The sequence below is a fragment of the Accipiter gentilis genome, chromosome 8 (genome assembly GCF_929443795.1).
Source record: "Accipiter gentilis chromosome 8, bAccGen1.1, whole genome shotgun sequence".
NCBI classification, from domain to species: domain Eukaryota; kingdom Metazoa; phylum Chordata; class Aves; order Accipitriformes; family Accipitridae; genus Astur; species Astur gentilis.
In genome coordinates, this window is record NC_064887.1 from 19172917 (window position 1) to 19195177 (window position 22261).

At 40.8% G+C, this 22261-nt stretch overlaps 1 protein-coding gene across 2 annotated transcripts in view; it reads right to left on the reverse strand.

The window, feature by feature from the left end:
- The window catches only part of TGFBR3 (transforming growth factor beta receptor 3), a 123495-nt gene that overhangs the window by 33571 nt on the left and 67663 nt on the right, over positions 1-22261 (reverse strand). For both annotated transcript variants that reach the window (XM_049808328.1, XM_049808327.1), the window contains exons 4-5: positions 17876-18013; positions 4295-4478 (exon numbers count right to left, since the gene is read on the reverse strand). In XM_049808328.1, the coding sequence (XP_049664285.1) occupies positions 4295-4478; positions 17876-18013 (322 nt within the window). The remainder of the gene's footprint in view (positions 1-4294; positions 4479-17875; positions 18014-22261) is intronic.

Below are 22261 nucleotides of genomic sequence, written 5' to 3' on the forward strand. Positions count from 1 at the left end.
TACACACGCACACAGACGGAGATACTAGGTATTTGTTTCTCAGCTGCCGTACAACACAATTCAAGCCATAAAATAACAACCTTAGAGTAGTTTGTGGATAATTACCACATGTGCTATCGTTTGCCATTGCAAAGAACTTGGTTCCTGCTCCTGGCACTTCCATTAAGCGTCTCTGGAGCTCTCACGAACTGCTGCTCTTGCCGCCACCAGCACGGAGGCTCCCCAGCCCGGGCCTCCGCTCGATAGCACGCTCTTCCTCTGCAGCAAATTTTAACTCTATCACTGGCTGCTTGACTTACCCATTTACTTCCCCCCTTCACCAAAATGTATTTACTCTCACACGTACCAGTTACCAAGATCCAGAGTGGAAGAGAAAAGAAAAGGGGATCTATTTCATCTTTCTTTGGTCACTATACTTCTTTTTTAGTTTCAGGGCTGTCTACTTTGGAAAAGGACTGCAGGTGTCTGCAATCAATTAAAAACCTTACCAAACCAGCCAGCAAACAGTCCATTTATGGACCCTGCGCCTCTCTAATCTCCACAGACTCCCAGTATGGAACCAGACATGAGGTTCAGCTGTAGTACCCTCAGCAGGGGGTCTCCAGCCAGCAGGCCCGGGTGCCACGGGGCCCGGCGCGCCAGAAGGCACACAGTGGAGCTCTGCGCAGCAGCCCGCAGCCGCCTTCCCCTTCGGCACGTGCCAGGCTGCTCGGATGAAGATGGAGGATTGCACACTGGAATCTGCAGCTTCTGTGGGCAGCACCTCCATTTTACAGACAAGGACAGACACTGTCTGCTCTATTCTACCCAAATCAGGTGTCATCCGCAGGTTCTTAGCTAAATTGGATATCAGTTGAATATCCCAGCTTAAAATCATGAGGAGGTTTTTGTGAAAAAGAGCACTGTTAATCAGGTGTCACTCTCCAAGACAGGCACCCTGGGCAGCAGCAGTTTGATTCAGCAATAAAAATCTCATACAAGCAGAGCTTGCCTTTCAAAGTCTGAGCTGGGGATAAGCGAGGCATTTGGTATTTTCCTCAGCCACTTTTGCAGTTTACTAGCCCTTAGCACGACGGAAATCAGAACCTTGACTGACATTTAATGGCAGGGTATAAACGGGAGCAGGGAAGGGGCTCCAGTAGTCTTTGGAGGGAGGGTGGAAACTCTTGGCAGTACTCACACCCTAGCAGAACACACAGCTAAAGCCTGACACAATGCAATCACCTACAAGTTTTAAACCAAGCAAGTACAGCATGCGAGATATGCGTGCTAGTGTGTACGGGCTACAAATTCGAGTCAGGGTTAAAGCTTCAGCTTCTGCCAGGACAGGAGCACAGTGTTACCATCTGTAAATAGACTGTACATTTTCCAGTCTAGTTATTGTTAGGGCTGACTGGTGGTTTTTTTCTTATTTAGCTAAGAAATGTGTTGGAATTAGGCTCCTTCCAGGCTAGCACATCCACCCTGGATTTACACTGGTGGTACTGGATGCATTAGATAACATTTAGCTAACTGGTAAGTCTTCCTGACTTGTACAATCATATCTTACTGAAGCATGAGAAATTAAAACTTACTTCTGCTGAAAAATGTGTACCAAGATCATTTTCACCATGAGCAGTCCTGCTTTCTAGAATCTGACAGCAATTATCACAGCAATCACTTTGCCATCTCCTTCACTACACAAATCAAAGCAGGAACAAGGACCCCACTTCTTGTGTCCCCTTCCTCCAAACCCTCATTCTGGCCCCTTTAAGTTCTCACTGTGCTTCACCATCCCTGCAATATTTTATCAGCCACTCTTTTGAATCAACTGGATTCAGATGCATTTGGCCTTGACCCAGTTTGCTAGCTTGCTCAGCTGCCTTTCATTTGCAGCTTCAAAAGTGATTTCAGAGACCCATGGTGTCACAAGCAGTTTTATTCTCTGAAAGATCACCCTTCTCCAGATCTTTCTGTCCTCTGGCTTGCATATTCTGTTTGCTGTATTCAGCTACAGCCTCCACTTCTAAAATGTTACATCTTCCATTTTCAGATTTTTCTAACGTGAGTGAAGCTGAAATGCAGACAATTACAGGAATACTGCCTTTAAATTCTGTATTGGTCACATAGCAAGGAACTACTTCATATGACCACCTATAGTTTACGAGTAATATGAGCTGTGATTCAGAATGGCAGCTGAGGATACCTGACAAAAGCACTTGAGAAGTGTGAGTTTTGTACGAAAAGCCTGAAACATCCATCAGCATACACTGTGGTTTGTGGAATCCACTGATTACATTGTTCACTCTGCAGAGCAGCAGTCCAGTTCCACATCCACGTGATTTCCATAGAACTCCTCACACAACTGCTGCAGTTCAAGAACTGACCCTCTCCCCACCCCGAACACATTCATAACCCCCACACATACACGCATATTCATTCTTCTGCCAAGAATTTAAATCAAAATCAAATATGGTTACAGCTGAGCTAGTTTGTAGGAGCCTTCTCAGAAACTGTCTAGTTTGGTTGCCTGCCAAGTTCCATTTTGTGTACTTACTCCTAATAAAATTGTGTTTTAACACATTCTAAAGATGATGCAAAGCTCTCCTATTTATCTGCCTAGTTTGACTGGAGATGTGCAAATCAACAAACAAAATTTTATCTGTTTTTTGACATATCTAATTAAACATTCATCTCTGCAATGCAGAGACCACTACTCCCATGTATATGTTCCAAGCGCACTTTAATAAGCTAATAAATATATTTCTGAATGATTTTCTGGCATCAAAATCCAAGACTGGTGCCAAGTAGAACAAAAATCATGCAGGGGAATCCTGTACAAATTTGGCAGGATTTGGATAAAACCAACACAGGCATGTTCCGATTTTGGGGGGCAAGCCTCATGCTTCAGGAAATCAAATGATCAGATACAGGTGGTTAGGAAAGAATGTTTTCTCCACAGATGGTTTTTGGTTTGTTTTTTTTTGTAGCCAACTAGTTCAGCTATGCAGGAGTTTCTCTAGAAATATTGCTGAAGTACTAGTAAATTAGGCTGCCAGTGCTAGTAAATGCTGACCTCACCAGTACTCATTGGATGTTGATAAAATGTTTTATTGATTTCCACTTTCCCCATCACAGAACTTCTCGAGAGACAATAATTAGTTTCAAAATATCTGGACCACTAGCTGCAATGCAAATCAGTTCCAGTTCACTTTCCCCAGCCTTTATTCTTTCTGCTTGTGGTTTAGCCTAAACCTGGATGTTTGCTTTAGCCTGAACTTGGATGACATCTTCAGAGAATGAAGAGAAGAGTGAATTGCAGGCCATTAGGTAAAGAACACTGACATCTTAAAACATCCCATACCTGCCAAAAAGAAAATTTCACCCCCAATCATCCTGCACAATAAAGGAAAGTCTGCTCTCCCTGCAAAGTTCCTTTTACTAACCATGTATTACCCAGAAAACAAACCTGAATAGAGAGGAGTAGGGCATAAACCCTCCTGAACTGACTGCCTTGCTCCAAAAACGTAGTGAACAGTTGTGGCTCTTGTGTTATCCACATTTTATGACCAGCTCAGGTGGAACTCCCCTGCAGAAGACATGCTATGTGACCAGCAGCCAGCTGAGGGAAAGCATGAGCCAGAAGGTGCTGCAAAGGCTCATACTGTTAAGTTGTTCCAACACTGCTCAGCTACAGCTCAAACCCTACCCCAATATGGGCCTGTGAAAGCCCTGAGGAGCTTCAGTCCTCTCCCACCTGCCTTAGGCCACCTGATGAATTTGGCATGTGGCTCAAAGGGACAGGAAATCTTTCTCCTCTGTACAAAAATACACAAGGACATGAGACTGAGGCAACTCATCTTGGTGAGGAAAGCAATAATTCTTTGCCAAAAGTAGTCTGGATCCTTATACAAGCAAATACTGGAAAAAAATGTAACTCGGGTCTTTCTAGAAATTACCCCCTACCTCAGGTTCTCCAATTCAGTCCTTTAGATGAAGACAGCCAAACAGTCACCATGAATTGTTTATTCCTTTTAAAAGGTGAAGTTTTGACTCCTGTAAGATTCTAGCCAACTGCATCGACATTTATGAGCATAAAATTATGGCACCAAAATCCATTAGAAGTTGCCTAAATCCAAGGTCTGGTCTTTAGACTTGCTCTTATTTCTCTGCCTTCCTGTTTCATATCACATCTCTTGGAAAACGAGAGGTATGATTAAAGATTAAAATGAAAAATGTGAAGTAATACTACAGCAAGACTTATTCTCAACATCTAGTAGTGTCTATCAATTCTGTTGGTTTTGGTTTGGTTTACCTTCTCCTACTTTAATGTAGATGTTTCTTGATATTTTGAGTTCAGTGAAAGATGTTACTGCTCCATATTCCTTCTGGGCCCACTGTAGCAGGTGTTCATTTTTCTCAGGAAAAAGCTTTTCTTCTGTTTCTGCTGACAAGGAGAAATTTCCCTTCTCAAACTGAACAACAGAACCTAAAGACACCTGATGGAAATAAAAACGTATTTTTAATGTGCTACATTTACCTGCACAGACAGGTAGCATGTTTAAGCAAATGTAATCTGTCACACACAAATGCATTCACTGAAGGTGATTACAGCTTATTTCCAACAATGGCTAAACTTCATGTGTTTTAACATTTGCATAATGATTCCTTTTTCAGAGATGTTTTTAAAAAATGAAGCACCCATCAACCTGGCTGGGGTGCATGTGGCAGCTGACTAACAGAGGGCTCTGAGCCACTCCGAAGTTCTACTGCTGCAGAAGCGGTATGACAGTGCTGCAAGGGGGACCTGAACTGTGGGGGCAAGGGGAGGGCTGGAAGACAAGAGGAAAACTAAGACAGGAGAGAGTAAGAAGAAGATGGTCTGAGGAACTGAAGGGAGAAAAGGATGTGAAGCTCCATAAGACTGGGAACTACTGAAGAAACTCCCAAATCAGAAAGAACATGAGTCGAAGCTCAGTGACAGATAAAGGCCAAAAGAGAAACACAGAGTAAGGAAAGAGAAAGGCTAAGAGAATGGGAGGATATTTACTGTTGCTTTATCTACAGGAAGCAAGGAAATGCATTAGTCTAACACATAAAGCAGATGAGTCACCCGTCTTTAGATAAATCCTTATAAATAGGTTACATTAACTCAGGTCTTGACTGGAAAAACTAAAATATTGTTTAAAACAGTCAAAATGGAAAAACAGTAAGAAGTGTAAGAGGTTCTGCATGAAAGCCTAAGATTTTCAAATACAACTTCATTGGAGCAGCAGTAGCATCACTCAAGAAAAGGTGACGGCACAGGGTCACTCTTTCAGACTGGGACCTGCTTCAACTTGCACTGCTCTTGAGAGCTAAACAAGTCATTCCAGATTTACTGCAAAGGAAGATCATCCCAACAGCAATCTTTTGGCTCTCCTGTCCCTGCAGAGGGACGTGGCCAACACTTCCAGAACATTTGTCAGCTCTCAAGAGGTCCCTATGGCAAGTGGTGAAAGAGCAGCATTCCTTCATCTGTCCAACGTCAGGAGCCATCACCCATCCATACACTTCGCTGTCTCTTCCTTCAAGGTACCTGCAGTCTGGGGCCTGCATGCCCTACCCAGGCTGGTCCTTCCATGAATGCTGTCACTAAGATCTAAAACATCAAGTCAAGAATAACACCTGCTTCAGTGAGAAAGCACAGCAAGATGAATAAGCTTTCAGGTTTGAAAGCACCAGTGCAGATTTCTTCGGACATATTCCTTGTAGTGGTGTGTAAGCAGTGCTTGCCCAGATATAATACAGCCCTACTTCCAAACTGCTGCAGTAGACAAGAAGGCTTCAGGAAAAAAGTACCATTTTCTTGTGTTGTCCTCAGAGCAGCCTAGGAAGAAATCTGAGTCACTCTGCTGCTCTTCTCCCCCCTCCCCTTCCCTGTCTTTCTAACAACCCAGATTTCTTTGGTGGAACAAAAGTGTATTTTTTTTTCTCCAGCTGAAAATCCAAAACTACTAATGATGATGATTGGAAGAGTGAAAAAATATATCATAACAATTTCTAATCTTTCCTGAGTATTATTTACAAGTTATAGCAGGATAATGGTCATAAGTATCTCTCTAACCTTTTAAACAACAAAATACATCAATACCAATTATTTAACAGAGATTATCTGAAGTCAAGTTCCAATTACAGAAATTAAGTAATGGCAACCAACTATTATCTTCCCTGGAGCTACTGTTCTCAGCACTATTTCAGGATGTAATATATCAGTTTGTTTAGCACCTACAAATATTTGTCCAAGTAGACACATAAATTACACCCTTTGGCAGACAGAAAGAATTTCAAAGTTCTTCCCTGTGCTTCCAGCTATTATGTTAGCATTTATTATGCACATATCACATACTCTCCTCTAAGAGAAGGCCCATGTAATTCAGCATTCAATTTGACCAGACCTGTCACAAAAAACATCTTAGGAATCCTTTTGCCAGAATAGTTTTCAAAGTTTAAACTAACATCTGTTTCAATTCTGAATGATTTTCCTTATTTGTTGTTTTTCATATGACTACCATAAAACATTTCCTTTAAATGAAAAAAGTCTTTTTTCGGTGTAACACAGAATACACCATGTTCTCCCAATACTCTCATACTTCTCAAATAAGAAAGCAAACTCTGCCATTAGAGTAAATCCACTGCTCTCAAATCTACAATATTAGGCAAAGAGAGAAACAGAGTTATCTTTAAAACGTATTCAGCAAATAGCATTCACTTTGTACTTTCACCACTTAGAAGCAGCTACACCATGGATTGATTTTACAGGGCATGTCTACAATGCTACTAACGCATTAAATTTTATAGTGTACACAGTCTCATAGGATGACACTGACACAGCACAAGCCAGGTCATGCAGGGATTGCATACAGAGCACCTCTTAGCAATGTTGCCTTTTTTAATCTGAGACATGGGGGACATCTTTGTAGAGCTCTGGCCTAACTAGAAAAACCTCCCATGCATACAGATTGCAGGATTTAAAGACTTAACCAGTTATTATTTTTCAGGGATATTGAATAGATGCTGACATTCCACTCTCAGGAACAAACCTCCTTAACTACCTCAAAAATACCACAGTTCATCCAAAAAGTACAGTAGTTGCTTTTCATTTAGACTATTTCACAATGTTTCTGGTATTTTTTATGGTCAGTATCAGAGTAAAGTACCAGTGTAACCTTTTAAGACATTTGAGGAAAATGTGAGAGAAGATATTCCTCCTAAATATTCACCAAAGAAATGCATTAGCTTGCAATAATGCATTTTCACTGTATTTTTCATCTGAGATTTGAGATATTTGTACGCCTGCTAATGCAACAGCTTTCTTCCTCAGAATACACTTGGTTTTCCATTTATTGCTAATTAAAACTTGAAAGCCTTCTGCATCACCCTGTGGCATGAACAAATGTCTTCCTGACAGACAGATCCTATCAGTGAACCCCAAAGTTACCGTATCCTACTAGGGAGGAACTGACAGACAGAAAACAGAGCAACTAAAAAGTCTGGCACAAGCATCCTCACTAAACGATCATACAGTCAGCATCTTGAAATAAACATGAAGCTTATCATCATTTACTTTTTTAATCACATACTAAAGTCTGTTTGAAATGCTGGTTCCACTACCAGGTTTTAGAAAGGAGTGCAGAGTTCTGCTGTGCCTGCCAAAGTTGGGATTTTTACTACACGAACCTAAGGCAAGGTTAAATGAGCCAAGCACGTTATTTTTTCTGGAAAGAATTCAACAGACTCTTCCAAAAAAGGCAACCATCACTTTTTCAACACCTGCCTTGAACATTAACTACTTAGTCTTCAGAACAAACCAAAAGCTGCTCTCTCTAACATACTTAGGATAAGCCAGAGCATTAAAACAAAAGAATGTTTTAAATAGTTGGGAATATATCAACAATTTTTATCTGAGCACTCATTACACAGCTGACTGGGTGATAAGAAACTGCTGCCACATACACTTTTATCTCCTTCAGTGGTTACTTTCAGAGGTTGCAGAGTGGAAAAAGTGTCCCAGCTCTTTTTCTTCCTGTTGTTGGGAGGACATTAAAAGTGACTGCACCAGAAACATCCTCTGCTGCCGAGTTCACCTACATGCCCTGTCACATTTCTGAGGCTAAAAGTGGAAACTTCCAAGCCTGATGTGGAAAATCAGTTTGCAAGATACTGGCGATGGCCACTAACCACAGCAAGGACTGCAGTTCAAAGGGCTCTTCTGCAGTCAGAGGACCAAGGGCAGTATTTTGAAAATTTGCTACCAAAACCTGAGTATCCTATTGCAGAACAAAACATGTTTAGGAATATATTTTGATTACACACATTACTACCCTGATGACTATTGGGGAAAATAGGGACTGTAATTTTCTTTGCACTATACAGAGGCAAGGAAACATAGGCCCCCCCATGCTGGAAAAAAAAAAAGTCTACATATGTCCCTTAAGAAAACTTTCCAGTCCTGCAAAAACTGCCCTTGCAAGGCTGCCACAGTAGTTCAGGACATCAGCTACCTGGCAGAAGTGCCAAACAGTGTATGTTACTATTCCCCAGAAGAAAAAATATCTCAGAACCAACCCTGAGTCGTCTCAAATATATACACTGGTAAGCGTGAACACTGCACACACTCAAAATAGTGTCTTCTGTTTCTTATTTTACCTATTTCCTTCTCTCCTTTTAAATATTTATTACCTTTTTTTTCTTTGAACCTGATCCAGGGGGGATATTTACTTTGTTTGCTTTATGACGTTTTAAGTATCTAACGTAGTTTGAATTCAGAACTCCCAAGTAGGAAGCAAGTTCATAGTTTAGCAGTGGGAGAGAGGCAGGCACCTTTGAGAGATGACTCGGAACACAAAGTTAAGTGACCACAGTTACATAGCATGAACCAATCCCTTCCCTCACAGCAACAGCTACACCACTACCCACCAAGGCCCCTCCAACACAAGTGACCAACAAAGCCACCCATAAAGCCAAGACTGAGGCAAATACACTAGCAGAAGAAAAGCAGCACCCTTCATATTTGTATCTGAGCTATACAGTATCAGACCTGTGGCAGAACGTGTAGGAGAGAAGTAAATCTGCTTAGAATAAAATTCAAAAACTTGAACCAACTTTCAGAGCAGCCCACATGGGGTTCAGACTCAGCTGGTGTTTTTTGATAATATACTTTGATGTGCCTTGGCCCCCTTACAGAGAAAAAGTAAAGCCATGGATGGAGAAATATCAGGTATTCAGAAACTCAAAAATATATCCTTTGTTGTTCATAAATCCACATACAACATACAGTAATCATCAAGAGAACAATTCTTTTTGGTAAGTGACTAAGAAACATGCTGCTTTTTGGAATGACATGCAACATTCGTGAATCATCTATCAGCTTTGCATAGTTCTTACCAGCCCCAGAGGTGCCATGCTTTCAGGCAGTAGTAAAATTTTCATTTTCCATTTAGTGTTCTCAAGACCACTTACAGTCATCACAAAATTCCACTTCCAGTTTTCACATTTTTGAAAACAAACACGTAAAAGAAGCAGCATTATCTTAATTACATCTTATATTTTAATTCTACTTCCTAGGAGATGCTCAGTTTGCCAACTACCAAAGATCTTGATAGGAATCAAGGCTGCTCAACACTTTCTCGGGTTGAAAACAGAACCTCATGTGATCAGACTCTTGCACATCTTTATGTATCTAGAAAGAAGATCCTGGGATTTTCCATCAAAGCAAGTGCAACTTTCAAAACCCCCATGGAACAGTTAACTAGAATGATAAAAAGGAAACAAACAAATACGTGTAAAGAAGTAATCTACCCGCAAAGTTTAGGCCTCAGCAGGGGTTTAATTACACGCAGGTAACTGTCCACTCATCTCACATTAATCTAACATCATCTTAATAGAGTCGGCGTAACACTCATTTGATCTGAGCAAAGTAAGGTAGCAGCAGCTTTTCCAGGGATTCTGTTTCAAGTTAAGATTCAATTTAGTGGAAGAAAAGAAGGGAAGAATTAAAACGTATCTATGCAACTGCAGCTATAGTTTCCACTGGAATCGATGACTCAGTAACACAACCTGTTGTGATTTATTGTCTCCACGTCACTAACACCTAATGTCTGCCAAAATCCACTGCCTGCTTCTGTAAACTTCCACTAGCTAACACCCCTGTTTACTGAAGCAAGCAAAGAAGGGAGGGAGCCGTGACCATACAGAAGAGAAAAGACCAACACAAACGCCTGTTCCAGGCCCTTCAGCCTCCTGCAACGTGTGTCTGGGAAAGCACCTGAACCACTAAATGCCAGAATGTTGTTTCTTTCCTTACTCTTGCAGCCTGGTTTAACTTAAAGCCCAAGTCTTCCTATTTATCAGCCTCCTTTGCTCTGAAAGTGATGGGTCTGGGCTCCTAGAGGGACCATGAGAAGGAGGAACACTCAGCATCAGTCAGCAGCAGCAATGAGAAAGACAAGCATGAGATCCAAGAGGCAGCATCATCCAGATCTGGTCCATCCACACTCCCAACAAAGTTTTGATTGGAGTGGTGACCCATGAAGAGAGCCTGCTCTTGAAACTGAAAGAAGCACCAAGCAGTAAAGCCCGAGTTTTGAAAGACAGCTTAAATCCCCTGGGACAGGAGAAGATCTAGTATGAACTATGTGATACTCTTAGCAAACCAGGCTCTAAAAAAAGTACAGAACTTTAAAGTCCCATGAAAGGAGAAACTAAGGCGCACGAACCTCCCTTGCCTCCTCTGAAATTTACTGGCAAGCTGCTATTTTTGAAATATTTCTGCCCAAACCAAAGTGCTTACAGTGAAAGCAGAGGACACCTATGCATCATAAAATTACCCTATTTTGGGACATCACTCTACCACATATAAGACATTTTTTACCATGCACTGCATTTTTTCTTCATGTACTGTATCTTGCTTCCTAAACCAGAAATATCACTTCTCTTCTCTAACGCCTTCCCAAAGCAAGCTTTGAATGAAAAAAAACACCAAAACCCAAAAGCCCCTAGATATTTAAAGATGCCTTACTAGGGTTGTTGTACTCTTAAACTCTTTTTACTGAATGTAGACAATGCATCACTTTCAAACAGATATTTACCACCCTGTCATTTTCTGCCATCCCTACTTCTAACAAAATGCTTCCACTCTATCACCAAGAACAGCCACCATACGTAGCCTGAGGTCCCACTGATATTTCTGGCAGTAAACCAGTTACATAGACTTTAGAAAAGCAAGATTTTGCAGGGGGTTGAATCAGGCCACGAGAAAAAGCCTCCAGGGAAATTTACTATTGTGAACAGCATAATAAGAGTTACTGTTTACTAAACACTGCTTTTAATTAGACACTTAATGTTATTTTCACATTCTTTCAAAAGGCAAGGAAATGGTGTGGGGAGGGGAAGGGGGAATATGAACTCTGCCAAGTGGAAAAGGGCAACTACAGGATTATTTCCAGTTCCTGAATAGAAGAATGATGAAGATTTAAAAAAAAAAACCACAACACCATACAACCAAACCCAGGATTCTATAGAAATGTAAACGTCCTTTTAAATTCCTCTTCACACTGTTACACAACACTGAAAATCTACTGCTTTTACTTTGAATAGTGAAAGGTCACTATTTATACCAAATTTATCACTAGTCATGCATTTCCTATCCTTCCTCACTCTTCTCCTAGCAGAGCACTCTGTTCACATCTGGGTCTGTTTAACCACTGATTGGAAATTTAGCCTCCTGATTTCCCGTTAAATACTAGGCACAGGAAAACAAATAGCACTTGTTTTTCAGTGAGTTTTGTCAGTCATCCAAAATCTAGTGCAAGCCATAGAACAGCCTGTGGTTTGGTGGCAGAGATCCAAAATATGTGAACCATATTTTCATGAACTGAAAGGAATAAACCAGCTATTGGCTGAAGTAATAAGAACATGGCTTTTTTCTTCTTCGAAATACAGAAATTACTAATAATTAAACTCTTCTTTCTATCACTTCTTCTTTAAAGCTTTTTTCTTGTCAAATCTCAAGCCAAGAGCATGTGATCTGGTTTTGTATTTATCATTACTGCTGTTGCTTCCTCCATTTTACTAATGTAACACATTCGGTCCTGTTAAACGGGTTCTTGTAAGTAAGGTTATTTGCTTGCATAAGCGCTTTCTCATACATAACTCTTATTCATTCAATCGCCTGAATAACTAACTCAGAGAAAGAGTTAAAGCATCACATCTTAAATAAATATTATATAAAATCATACCTATAGATATTTAAGGATTTTTTCTGGATCTATTCTAACAGTGATTTCTGCCAGGAAATAACAAAGGATTGGGTCCCTTCTTTCATTGATTTAATTCTCACTACTTTCACTTGCCCAGTAAAGACATTCCTAGGCTAAAAAAGCAATTGAGAAAGCTACCGAATCTGAAGAAAAAAATCACTTGCTGAGTCGCACCTATAAAACCCTCCTTCTGGGCAGTTTCATAAAACTTCTGGTTTTCTGCCAAGACATGTTTGCAATAAACTGCTTTTAGGGAAGGAGAGAAATAATGACTTGATGGGAAGGGTGGAAATTATTTTGTTATATGAAAACTTAAAAGGTAGGTGGTGGGAGAGGTCTGGTAAGGTTTTTCTGCAAGATTGACCTGCAACAAGATCACAAGTAAAAGCATTTTCTACAGGTGTTGCCAAGCTTATGTAAAATTGCAATCTGTCATAATCTAACCAGCCTAATCACCAGTGAAGATGTCCTTCAACTTGCTCTCCCACTCCTCCTTTATGATATAATTTTGGCATTTATTTCCTGCTGAGGAAAAAAAAAAATATTTAGCACAGATGCTAAGTACTCCCCTTGCTGAACTGAGCAGACCTTCCCACCCATGCACTGCTCTTCTGAGTGATGAGAGGGACTGATGATCCAGCCTAGGAGCACCTTAATAGAAAATGCCCATTCCCCAAATGTCGTATTTTTGTGACATGTAAAAATATCCTATCAGACTAATATGACTAGATACACCAGTAATCAAAGTGGTGATTTTCAATTACTTAGGTCAGGCAGAGTTCATGCACTAACCCATTTCAGGTATTTTCGGATTGAAATGCCATGATACTTAGGTATATTTATTTTTAACACGACGAGAATAAACTCAAGACTTACTTTACTAAAATCACAATAATTTTCCCAGCACCACCTACTTAAACCATCAAGATATATGTAACTCATGCAGACTCTAAAAATAACCCTGTCTATGCCAAGTGTATTGTTAACACACTATGGAGTCACCATATATTCAACTTTTCTCTAACACACACACACACAGAAATTTATGTCAGGTTTTTATCAAGATGCCAAAATTTTTTACTTAAGACTATTCACTAGTGTTCTTTCTGGTTTATAGATGGGGAAAGATGCCCTGAAAAGCAAAATGACAGTACAATAAGGCAATAGACTAGTAAAGAACTCCCTTTAGCACCCCTACCCCATCTTGGATGGCTTCCTCCAAAGTACTGTTCCATAAGCTTCACTGTGCTTCCACTCAGTGGCATGGGTTTGGAAAAAAGTCTTCAAAACATGACATTAAAAAATCCTGATGCTACAGAACACACCCTTTGGTTTGGTTGGGGCATACTATTTAATTTTAATGATAATTTATTCCACTGTGAGGTTTAGCCACCAGTAGACATTTTGTGAAAATGAAACTGTGAGCTGCCTCCATCAAGATAAAGCATGTCACAAGTCACTGTGCTGAGTGAAGCTATGTGCATCACATGATAAAAATAAGTGCAAAACCACATGTATACACCAAATTTACATTTTTATACTGAAAAAAATGTTTACCAAGAAGGTATTTTATGCTTCCCTCTATACTATAACCATACACCCAAAGACTGGATTTTCTTCCCCATTCGTCTTAAATTTCTGCCTAATGGAAGACCAGGCCCAAAGCAAAAATCCAAGCTTGAACTATGTGATAAGAAGTTAAACTCCAGCCCAACTCAGTAGTACTGTCTTTTCCTGGTCTTTTGGATATGTGCTGACACAAGCTTTGAATCTTTTCATCATTTCCTTTAAATAAAGCAATCTGGGGCGGCTTTGCTTTAGTGGAAACTCAAACAATGAATTCACAGAGCAAAGGCAGCATACCATCTTCCTAATGAGGACACTGAGAACACACAGCCCTAGCTCTACCCTCTGCTCCAATATAAACATCATGTAAGCTCAGTGTGCCTTAGTTTCTCCACCTAGTACAATGGTACTAACGGCACTTTACAGAGTGCTCTGATTCATCTAACTGCTTATATCCTGGAGTTATCTTCCTTGCTAGAAATAACCTTGGATCTTCTAATACAATTAATTTGTAGATTTTATTTATTTATTTATTTATTCAAAATACACCTCCCTGTAGTAGTTTAAGAGCTTTATTATGATGCTTTACAAGCTAAAAATAACAGCTAGTAATAAAAAGACATAAATAGCTAGGACTTCACTAATGGTTACATGATTTTTAACTACAAACTTTGACCTGGCTCTAGGGGTGTTGTCTTTATCAGCAGTAAGTCCCTGAAGTTGCCATTTGAACTTCTCTATGCTACTTACCTTTCTAACTAGGGATCAATCATTGAAACAGTGCAATTCAAACTTTACATACAGTATATTAAGAAAATTGTGAATGAATGTACTGCATGAAAAGTCTGAAGGAGAAGCTGGGAAGTCAATGATTATCCTGCCTGAGGCTTCCATAGAGACAGACACAATAGTTATGACACTCCTATGGTATGCGTGACACAGATTTCTGTTTTGAGCATAGAATTCATGGGCATTAAAAAAGGTTTTTTAAATTTGAAATCTTTTTATCATTCAAAATACTCTGTTTTCTGGCTTGGCTATATATTTAAGCAGAATGAACAAGACAGAGCTGCAGAAGTACATGGAAAAGCCAAGTATTTTCAAACAAGGGCCAAGGAAGCAAGCTCTGTGCTCTGCAGCCCTTGGAGCTGCTATTTACACTCCTAGGCTCAATTCTCTGAAACCTACTGAAGGGTCTGGCAATGACATTCGCTACTACTAGAGTAGAAGCAGCGTGCCCATCTGCCCCACAACTCACCTGAAACAAGAGCCCTTGATTCTGCAGAGGGACAGGCTCCTCTAGGCCAGAGGCAGTCCCAGGGACTTCAAACTGGCATGGCCCAACACAGGCAAACAGCTCTGCTGCAAAGCTAGAGCCCCCTGATTTCCTTTTGGCATATATTGCACTTGCTCACAGGTGCTGCTAGGACTTCCTCAGCATTTCTTGTGTTTTCCGTGCTGTGTGATTCTGTGCTTTTTTTCAGAAAGCTTTTGGGAAAACAATGCATTTGTCCTTGTGAGCAGAGTGGAACTGTGGAACAGCAATGGATGATCACCACAGTTGGAAGTAGTTCAGCCTGTAACCTCATGGCCTATCATCCCAAGCCACACTAGCTACTGAGAAACTGGTACGTGAAGAGTGGGAAGGCTGATGAGCCCCTTATAAGAGACTGAAGTTAGCTTATGTTTGCAGCAAAAATATTGCCTTCTCTACAGAAGAGAACACAGAGAATGAAATTCTGGAGTGATAGGGACTGCAGGGACTAAACTGGCAGAGGTAATGGTGGATCAGTACCCTGGCAGGCTTTGTTCTGCAATTTCACCCTTCAGGCTCTTTACAGAAAAGAAAAATAGAAACCTTAACATGGTGGAAGGAAGAATACACAAATTATATGGCACTTGAAGAGGTCCAAATTGTTATGGAGAGCTATTCAGATGTTTAAATGTGATTAGGGATGGGTCAACACTGAGAGCCGGCTCACTCCTTGCAATGGAAAGGCGAGCTCCCGTATCTGCACAGCTTATGGGGAGCAGTGTTATCCCAGCGCCACAGGCGCATGCTGGGACGATGGCGTGAGGCACCACAACTTTCAGCCCTTGCCATGACCAGCAGAGCCTGAGAGACCGGAGTACTGAGAGGAGGTATTTGAGTCCCACCAACAGAGAACCGAACCTGTAGCATCTACCAGGTACTCCTGCCCCACCTGAGAGACAGCCCACCCCTTCCTGCAGCATCAGTGGCCAGGTTTACTGTGGCAGTTCCTGAGGTCGGACAGCTTCTTGTTTGGCACAAATCATGAACGCTGATGCTCACATTTTCAAGCCTGTTTTCTGTAACCAGGAGACCTTGAAACAGTTTTCTGAAGCAAACACTTAGCTAATGGTACAGTTTTGGCAGCTGGGGCCTTAGGCACATTCCTATTGTTCCTATGCTTTAATGCAGCCTGCTGAAGCCCTGCTGAGCCAAACCAAGCAAGTGGAGCAGTCTGAACACCGGCGCAGTCTGCTGAGCAGAAATGGATGGCTCTCAGCACAGCACCTCTTCGCTCCCAGAGGCAAGGAGAGAGGAGAGGGAAAATCCTGAAGGGGCAAGAAGAGAAGGGAAGAGATAACTGATATGAAATGAGAGTGATGATGTAGTAACTGTAGGAGGAGATTGAAACTAAACTGAAAGTAGGTCCAAGACTTGATTAACTGATGAAAGGTGCTGTTTCTTTTGGCCAGGAGGGAAGTAAGGACTTATACTGTTGTTCATCTTGTTCCTCAGTCATTTTCTGAGCAGACCTGAACTGTACTGATTGCATTAAGGACATATACCAGGAATGGTTAACAAGAAGATAACAGTTAAGAGTCTCTAACACAGTAATGAGAAAACCTAAGATTTTTCTAAGGTGAATACCTTAGAATACAAACAAGCCCATGTTTTTGCATCAATCAGTAACATGCTGTGCTGGAAACAGGATGGAGTCCTTTGAAGTTCAAAATATCAAGGGTACTCCTACTTTTATACCCTGATGACAGGAAAAAGAAAAACAATCCCAGAAAGCTTTCGGTGTCCAGCAAGTGATAGGACTCTTGGTGCACTTAATGGTGTCACCACCATATCAGGTCAACTGAGAGAGCAGCATCCCTTCCCAGTGTGCTAATGCTGCAACACTGTCCATCTTCCCTCCTGCTGATGCACAGTGATGCCATTAAGTTCCCATCAGGTACTGCAGAAACAGTCTTGCCTACCACTATCAGCCTGTGCTGGAGGAGCAAAATTAAACCCTATAAGGATACAGCTAAAAATAATCAAGTTTAGTTCTGCAATTAGAGTTGGATATAGTAAAAGCTGCAACTTTAATAAAGACAACTCATGATTAGACATGATGTCATGCATTAAAAATTTAATCCAAACAACTTGTCTGTTTCACTACAAATAGAAAACTTGAATGTCCTGGCAAACTGTAAGGACATGATTTACAAATACTAGGTAATATTTGGATCCTGCATTATAAGCAATGCTCCAGTCTTTCTGAGAAATAAAAATGACTTCATTCTGGACTTAGCTTGGTCATTTCAATACATCACGCTTCATCAGAGACATAGACTGTAATTGTACATATTGAGCTCAATACATACAGATTTTTGTTTTGGTCACAGACCACACAACTAGCATCCACCCATAATATTTACCATTGCTTTGAGGCTTTTTGCATTATGGTACTATTACATTTCTAACCAGGACTGACAGCTTTTTGAACTGGAATGGCTGCTAGTGTTAATAACTACATGATATCCAGATTCTGAAAAAGCAGTTTTGCTTCCTTTTCCTTGAATTCACATAACAAGTAATTGGGTACCTTCTCCAAACTACTTTGCCCTACCACCTAACCATTCCCCAGAGCCCTACACTGAAACTTGACCTCCTGTTAACTTGGTTTTTTTAATGTATGTTTGAAAACTTTCCAAATGAATGCCATTAACTCTATGTCTTACGCAGCAAGTAGCTATGATACAGAGGAGACCAAAGGACTGTGTATACTTACAAAGAAAACTCTTTGGATTCCAGGTGCCAGTCTTTCTGTTTTTAGCTTCCAGACCAGAGGCAAAGGAGAGTTGAGAAGAAACACCAGAGGCTTCTGGTGAATATGCACTGATGAAATTGGATTCAAATGTAACGTGACCTACAGAGAAACACAGAAATACATGAGTACTTCCTTATAAGTTTGAAAATCAAAGTGGAATTTGAAACAATGAATCAAAGGTCATTTTTATATGTATTATGGCTTTCAGCGTTCAGACCTCTTCACTCAAGATTATAGAGTAATCTACTTCCAAAAAAAGCAGTCAACAGAGCACAGATTATATAAAGAATGAAATAGTTAACATTTGTGCTCTATGCTTGCAAAGCACTGCTGAAGTGTTTAAGAAAAGCTTGGCAAATGCTGATGAAAAATAGCTTATGCAAAAGGTCAAACTGCTAAGCTGCGAGTTGGAGAACAAGGAGATAAAAAGAACTGCAAAGCAAACTCCAGTTTCTGGTTTCTAGATGGTAGCCTACAAAGCTGGCTTAAAGTACAAACCGCATCTGCTGATGTTATTAGGCCATAAATCTAACCTGCAAAACAAATAAAACTAAACAAACAAAAAACAGGAGGAACAAATCCAGAAACACAAGTGAGCACTTCACTAGCTTACAGAAGGCATTCCAACAGAAATTTTAACATACACTAGGGAAAGAAAATGCCTGTCTTCAGGGATTAAAAGGATACATGGGGAAAAAGATCCCAGGAAAGTGTACATCACAAAAGTGAGGCAACCTGTTACAGGTGATTTTTAAGCAATCAGTTTGTGGTTGCTGGAAGCTTCTCCTGCCCAGCTCTTCATATCCCAGTGCTGCCCTTCTAGAAAGGGGCCAATGTGAGGCAAAACCCTAGCCAAACGCATGACAGAGAACAGCCTGTCAGTTTTTAGCATACAGCAACTTGTAGTTGAAATCACAGTGGTTTTGTAGTATCTAATAAGCTTTTTAAGCAGTCAGCATTTGGCTTGATAATTCATTCTGCTTTAAAGGAAAAAAGCTTTAACATGCAATGGAGAGATGATGTATCACACAGACTAAGCTGGCAAGCCGATGTCTCACCTCAACAGTGAGTGGCAGGTGGGTTCCCTGACAGACAATGACAACTCCTCCCAGAAAAGGCATAGATGGATGGAGCAAACATGAACACAACCACCAATTTGAGTAGTGGCACACAGAAATGAGCATGCAAGTAATTCAGAATGAATTTTGTCTCCTGCTAGAGAATTTGAAAGGAAATCTGGGAAATGGAAGCCACCACATATAGTTTATTGCATTATTCTTATATGATGGTAAACATCAGTTAGTTTAGCATTAAAGTAAATGCAGATTCATCTGGAAAACTAACTGGATGAAAGCTAGAGACCAAACTGAATATTAGGCACCCATTACTGCTGAAAAAATCTTTCTAAAAGAAAAAATTAGCTTTCTTTTTTTATTATTTCTTTATTCCTCCCCCCCCCCCAAGTGAAAAGTTCACTATCACTGCAAAATGAAAGTCAAAACTAGGTCTCACCTAGACCTTTTTTTGCTACTTAAGAACTTGCAAAAAAGCTAGCAAACAACTGGCTGTGTTACCACACCAATCAGTAAGCAGATGCTTACATGGAGAATTTACTCAATTCTTGAAAGCCACTGAATGAATGTGTCTCAAGTCCCCATAGTGAAACAGATGACAAAATCCCATAAGCACACCTCTGGGGGCACTGAGGACAACCCTATCTTCAACTTCGTTATGCTTGATTAAAACTTGTGGGAAAACTGGTATTAAAAGAATAATTCTGTATTTGTACTAAAACCAAACTGCTTTAAAGAACAAGCACCTCTTCTCTTTGGCAGCCAGCAGCCAGGGGCAGTGCTAGCCCTGCCTGGAAGAAGGCTGGGCACTGCCACCTTCCACCCAAAGGCAGCCGCCTTTCTTACTGCTTGGCCTCTCCTGGCAGGAGGCCTAGTTGTAATTTATGTAATTCCAAAACAAAACATTCCCACAGATTATCGTATCTTCCGGGGACCACGTTTCTCTCCATTTTCTACCTCAAAAGAATAAATTTCCTCATTTTAGGAAGGTGTTAGTGCTCTGAATGCTAACAGGATGACAGAGACTCCAAATGCCAAACTGTCAGGATCTTTGCTATAAAAACTGCTTTACAGTATCAGGCTATAGAGCCAAAATAATTCTGTTAGCTGAAAATAAGAAAGAAGACAAAATCATTCGTTTTAGAAGGCTCTCACCTTGTTGTTCTGTCTAGTGATGGAGAGGCGAAAGTGGAAAGAAAAAGGTGTTTAGAACTGCTATTAAATTCATGGCTATTAAAAAGCTTTCATTAATTCTTGTGGGTTTTCAGCTGTAATCACAGCTAATTAGTAATAGCTGTTTAAACTATTAAATGTAATTACCTCGTTCTGGGGTTTTATCTGCTTACAAAGCAATAAAAATACTGTAATCTATGTTTACCAAAGTAGCCCAGTTATAACTTTTGCAATCCTGACCTGGCAAATACGAGTTCAAATTTTACTCTGGTGTTTTTTCAGCTCCAAATGGCACAAAGTGCATTCAATTTTAAACTCTCTAAACTTCAAAGTGTCAAAGAGAAAATCTACTACACTAAATGGAGTAAATATTAAACACATCCACTCTTATCATATGCAGCCATAGCCACAATTTTACACCCAATGATAACTGGTTTCTTCTGATCCCAAAGGAAGTAAAGACTAACATAAATACTGAAGAAACGAACTATAATACAGGTTTATGTACTTAAATAACCAAGAATAGAAAAACAGTAACAATCCCCTCACACTGGCCAATGGGGGCACAGCTTGGGTTTGCACCCTGGTTGTGTTTTTATTAGAATGACGAGTCAATGCAAAGAAGCAGTTCCTATTAGCAATTTTAAAAAATTTTGCTATTTAAAACTTCTGGTATTTACTAAAACTAGAAATGATACAAGAAATGTAACACACTGAAAACTTAATCTCAGAAACAGCTAGGCCAAGTTCTTTGGGTAATAAGGAAATGGAGAGGTTTCTCTGTTTCAACTGATCTCAGACAAGTTCATTCAAAGCCAACATCTATCAGACAAGACAGATGTTTTAGACTTCATGAAGATTTCTGCCTGTTGGTTTGGTCACATGAGAGAGCATACAGAGCAATCATACTACCTTAGTGAGAAAATCAGAGACTCTTTGCAACTGGATCTACTATCAGATTTCATAGTCGCTATTCCTTTAGGCTTTGGAAATTAAATATGTATATAATATACACATATACGATTATTTCCATACATGCATGGAAATAATCAACAAAGTCTGAGCTGTATTCAGAAGTGGTGATATATCTATCCATGCCTTTGGCTGGAACTGTAGGGTAAGTTACATCATATAATGGAATTTTCCTACATTTCTGCCTGAAAAGTACAGACTGATCCTTAAGAAAAGCTACTGGACTTTAACACAAGATCAATTAATTTTTCCTAAGTAAATTAAGTGTTCCTGTGACAATTTTCAGATTAAATGTAATTTTGCATTACTGCACCCCTCACTTTGCTCATGAGTAAGACAGCAACAGAACACAATGTGGAATTCATATTCCTAGTCCTACCAGCACCTCCAGCACGACACCGTCCCTGTCTCTAGCTCTGCCTTGTTAAGCTTTCTGCTGTCACATTCATGCTGCCACCCATGCTGCAGCCCATGGTGAGGCAGGCTGTCCCCCTGCAGCCCAGGGAGGTCCACGGTGGAGCAGATATCCACCTGCAGCCTGTGGAGGATCCCATGCCAGAGCAGGGGGATGCCCAAAGGAGGCTGTGACCCTGTGGGAAGCCTGCACCGGAGCAGGCTCCTGGCAGGAATTGTGGATCTGTGGAGAGGAGCCCACACTGGAGCAGGTTTTCTGGCAGGACTTGTGACCCCGTGGGGGGACCCACACTGGAGCAGTGTGCTCCTGAAGGACTGCACCTCGTGGAAGGGACACACACTGGAGGAGTTTGTGAAGAACTGCAGCCTGCGGGAATGACCCACATTGGAAAAGTTCGCGGAGGACTGTCTCCCGTGGGAGGGACCCCACCCTGGGGCAGGGGAAGAGTGTGATGAGTCCTGTCCCTGAAGGGGATGAAGCCGCAGAGACAACATGTGATGAACTGGCCATAAACCCTATTCCCCGTCCCCCTGCACACCACTTTGGGTGTGGGGGGGTGTGGGGGGGTGGGGGGGTGTAGGTAGAGAATCCGGGAATGAAGTTGTGCCTGGGAAGAAGGGAGGGGTGGAGAGAAGGTGTTTTGAGATTTGGTTTTATTTCTCATTACCCTACTCTGGTTGATTGGTAATAAATTGAGTTGATTTTTCCCGAGTT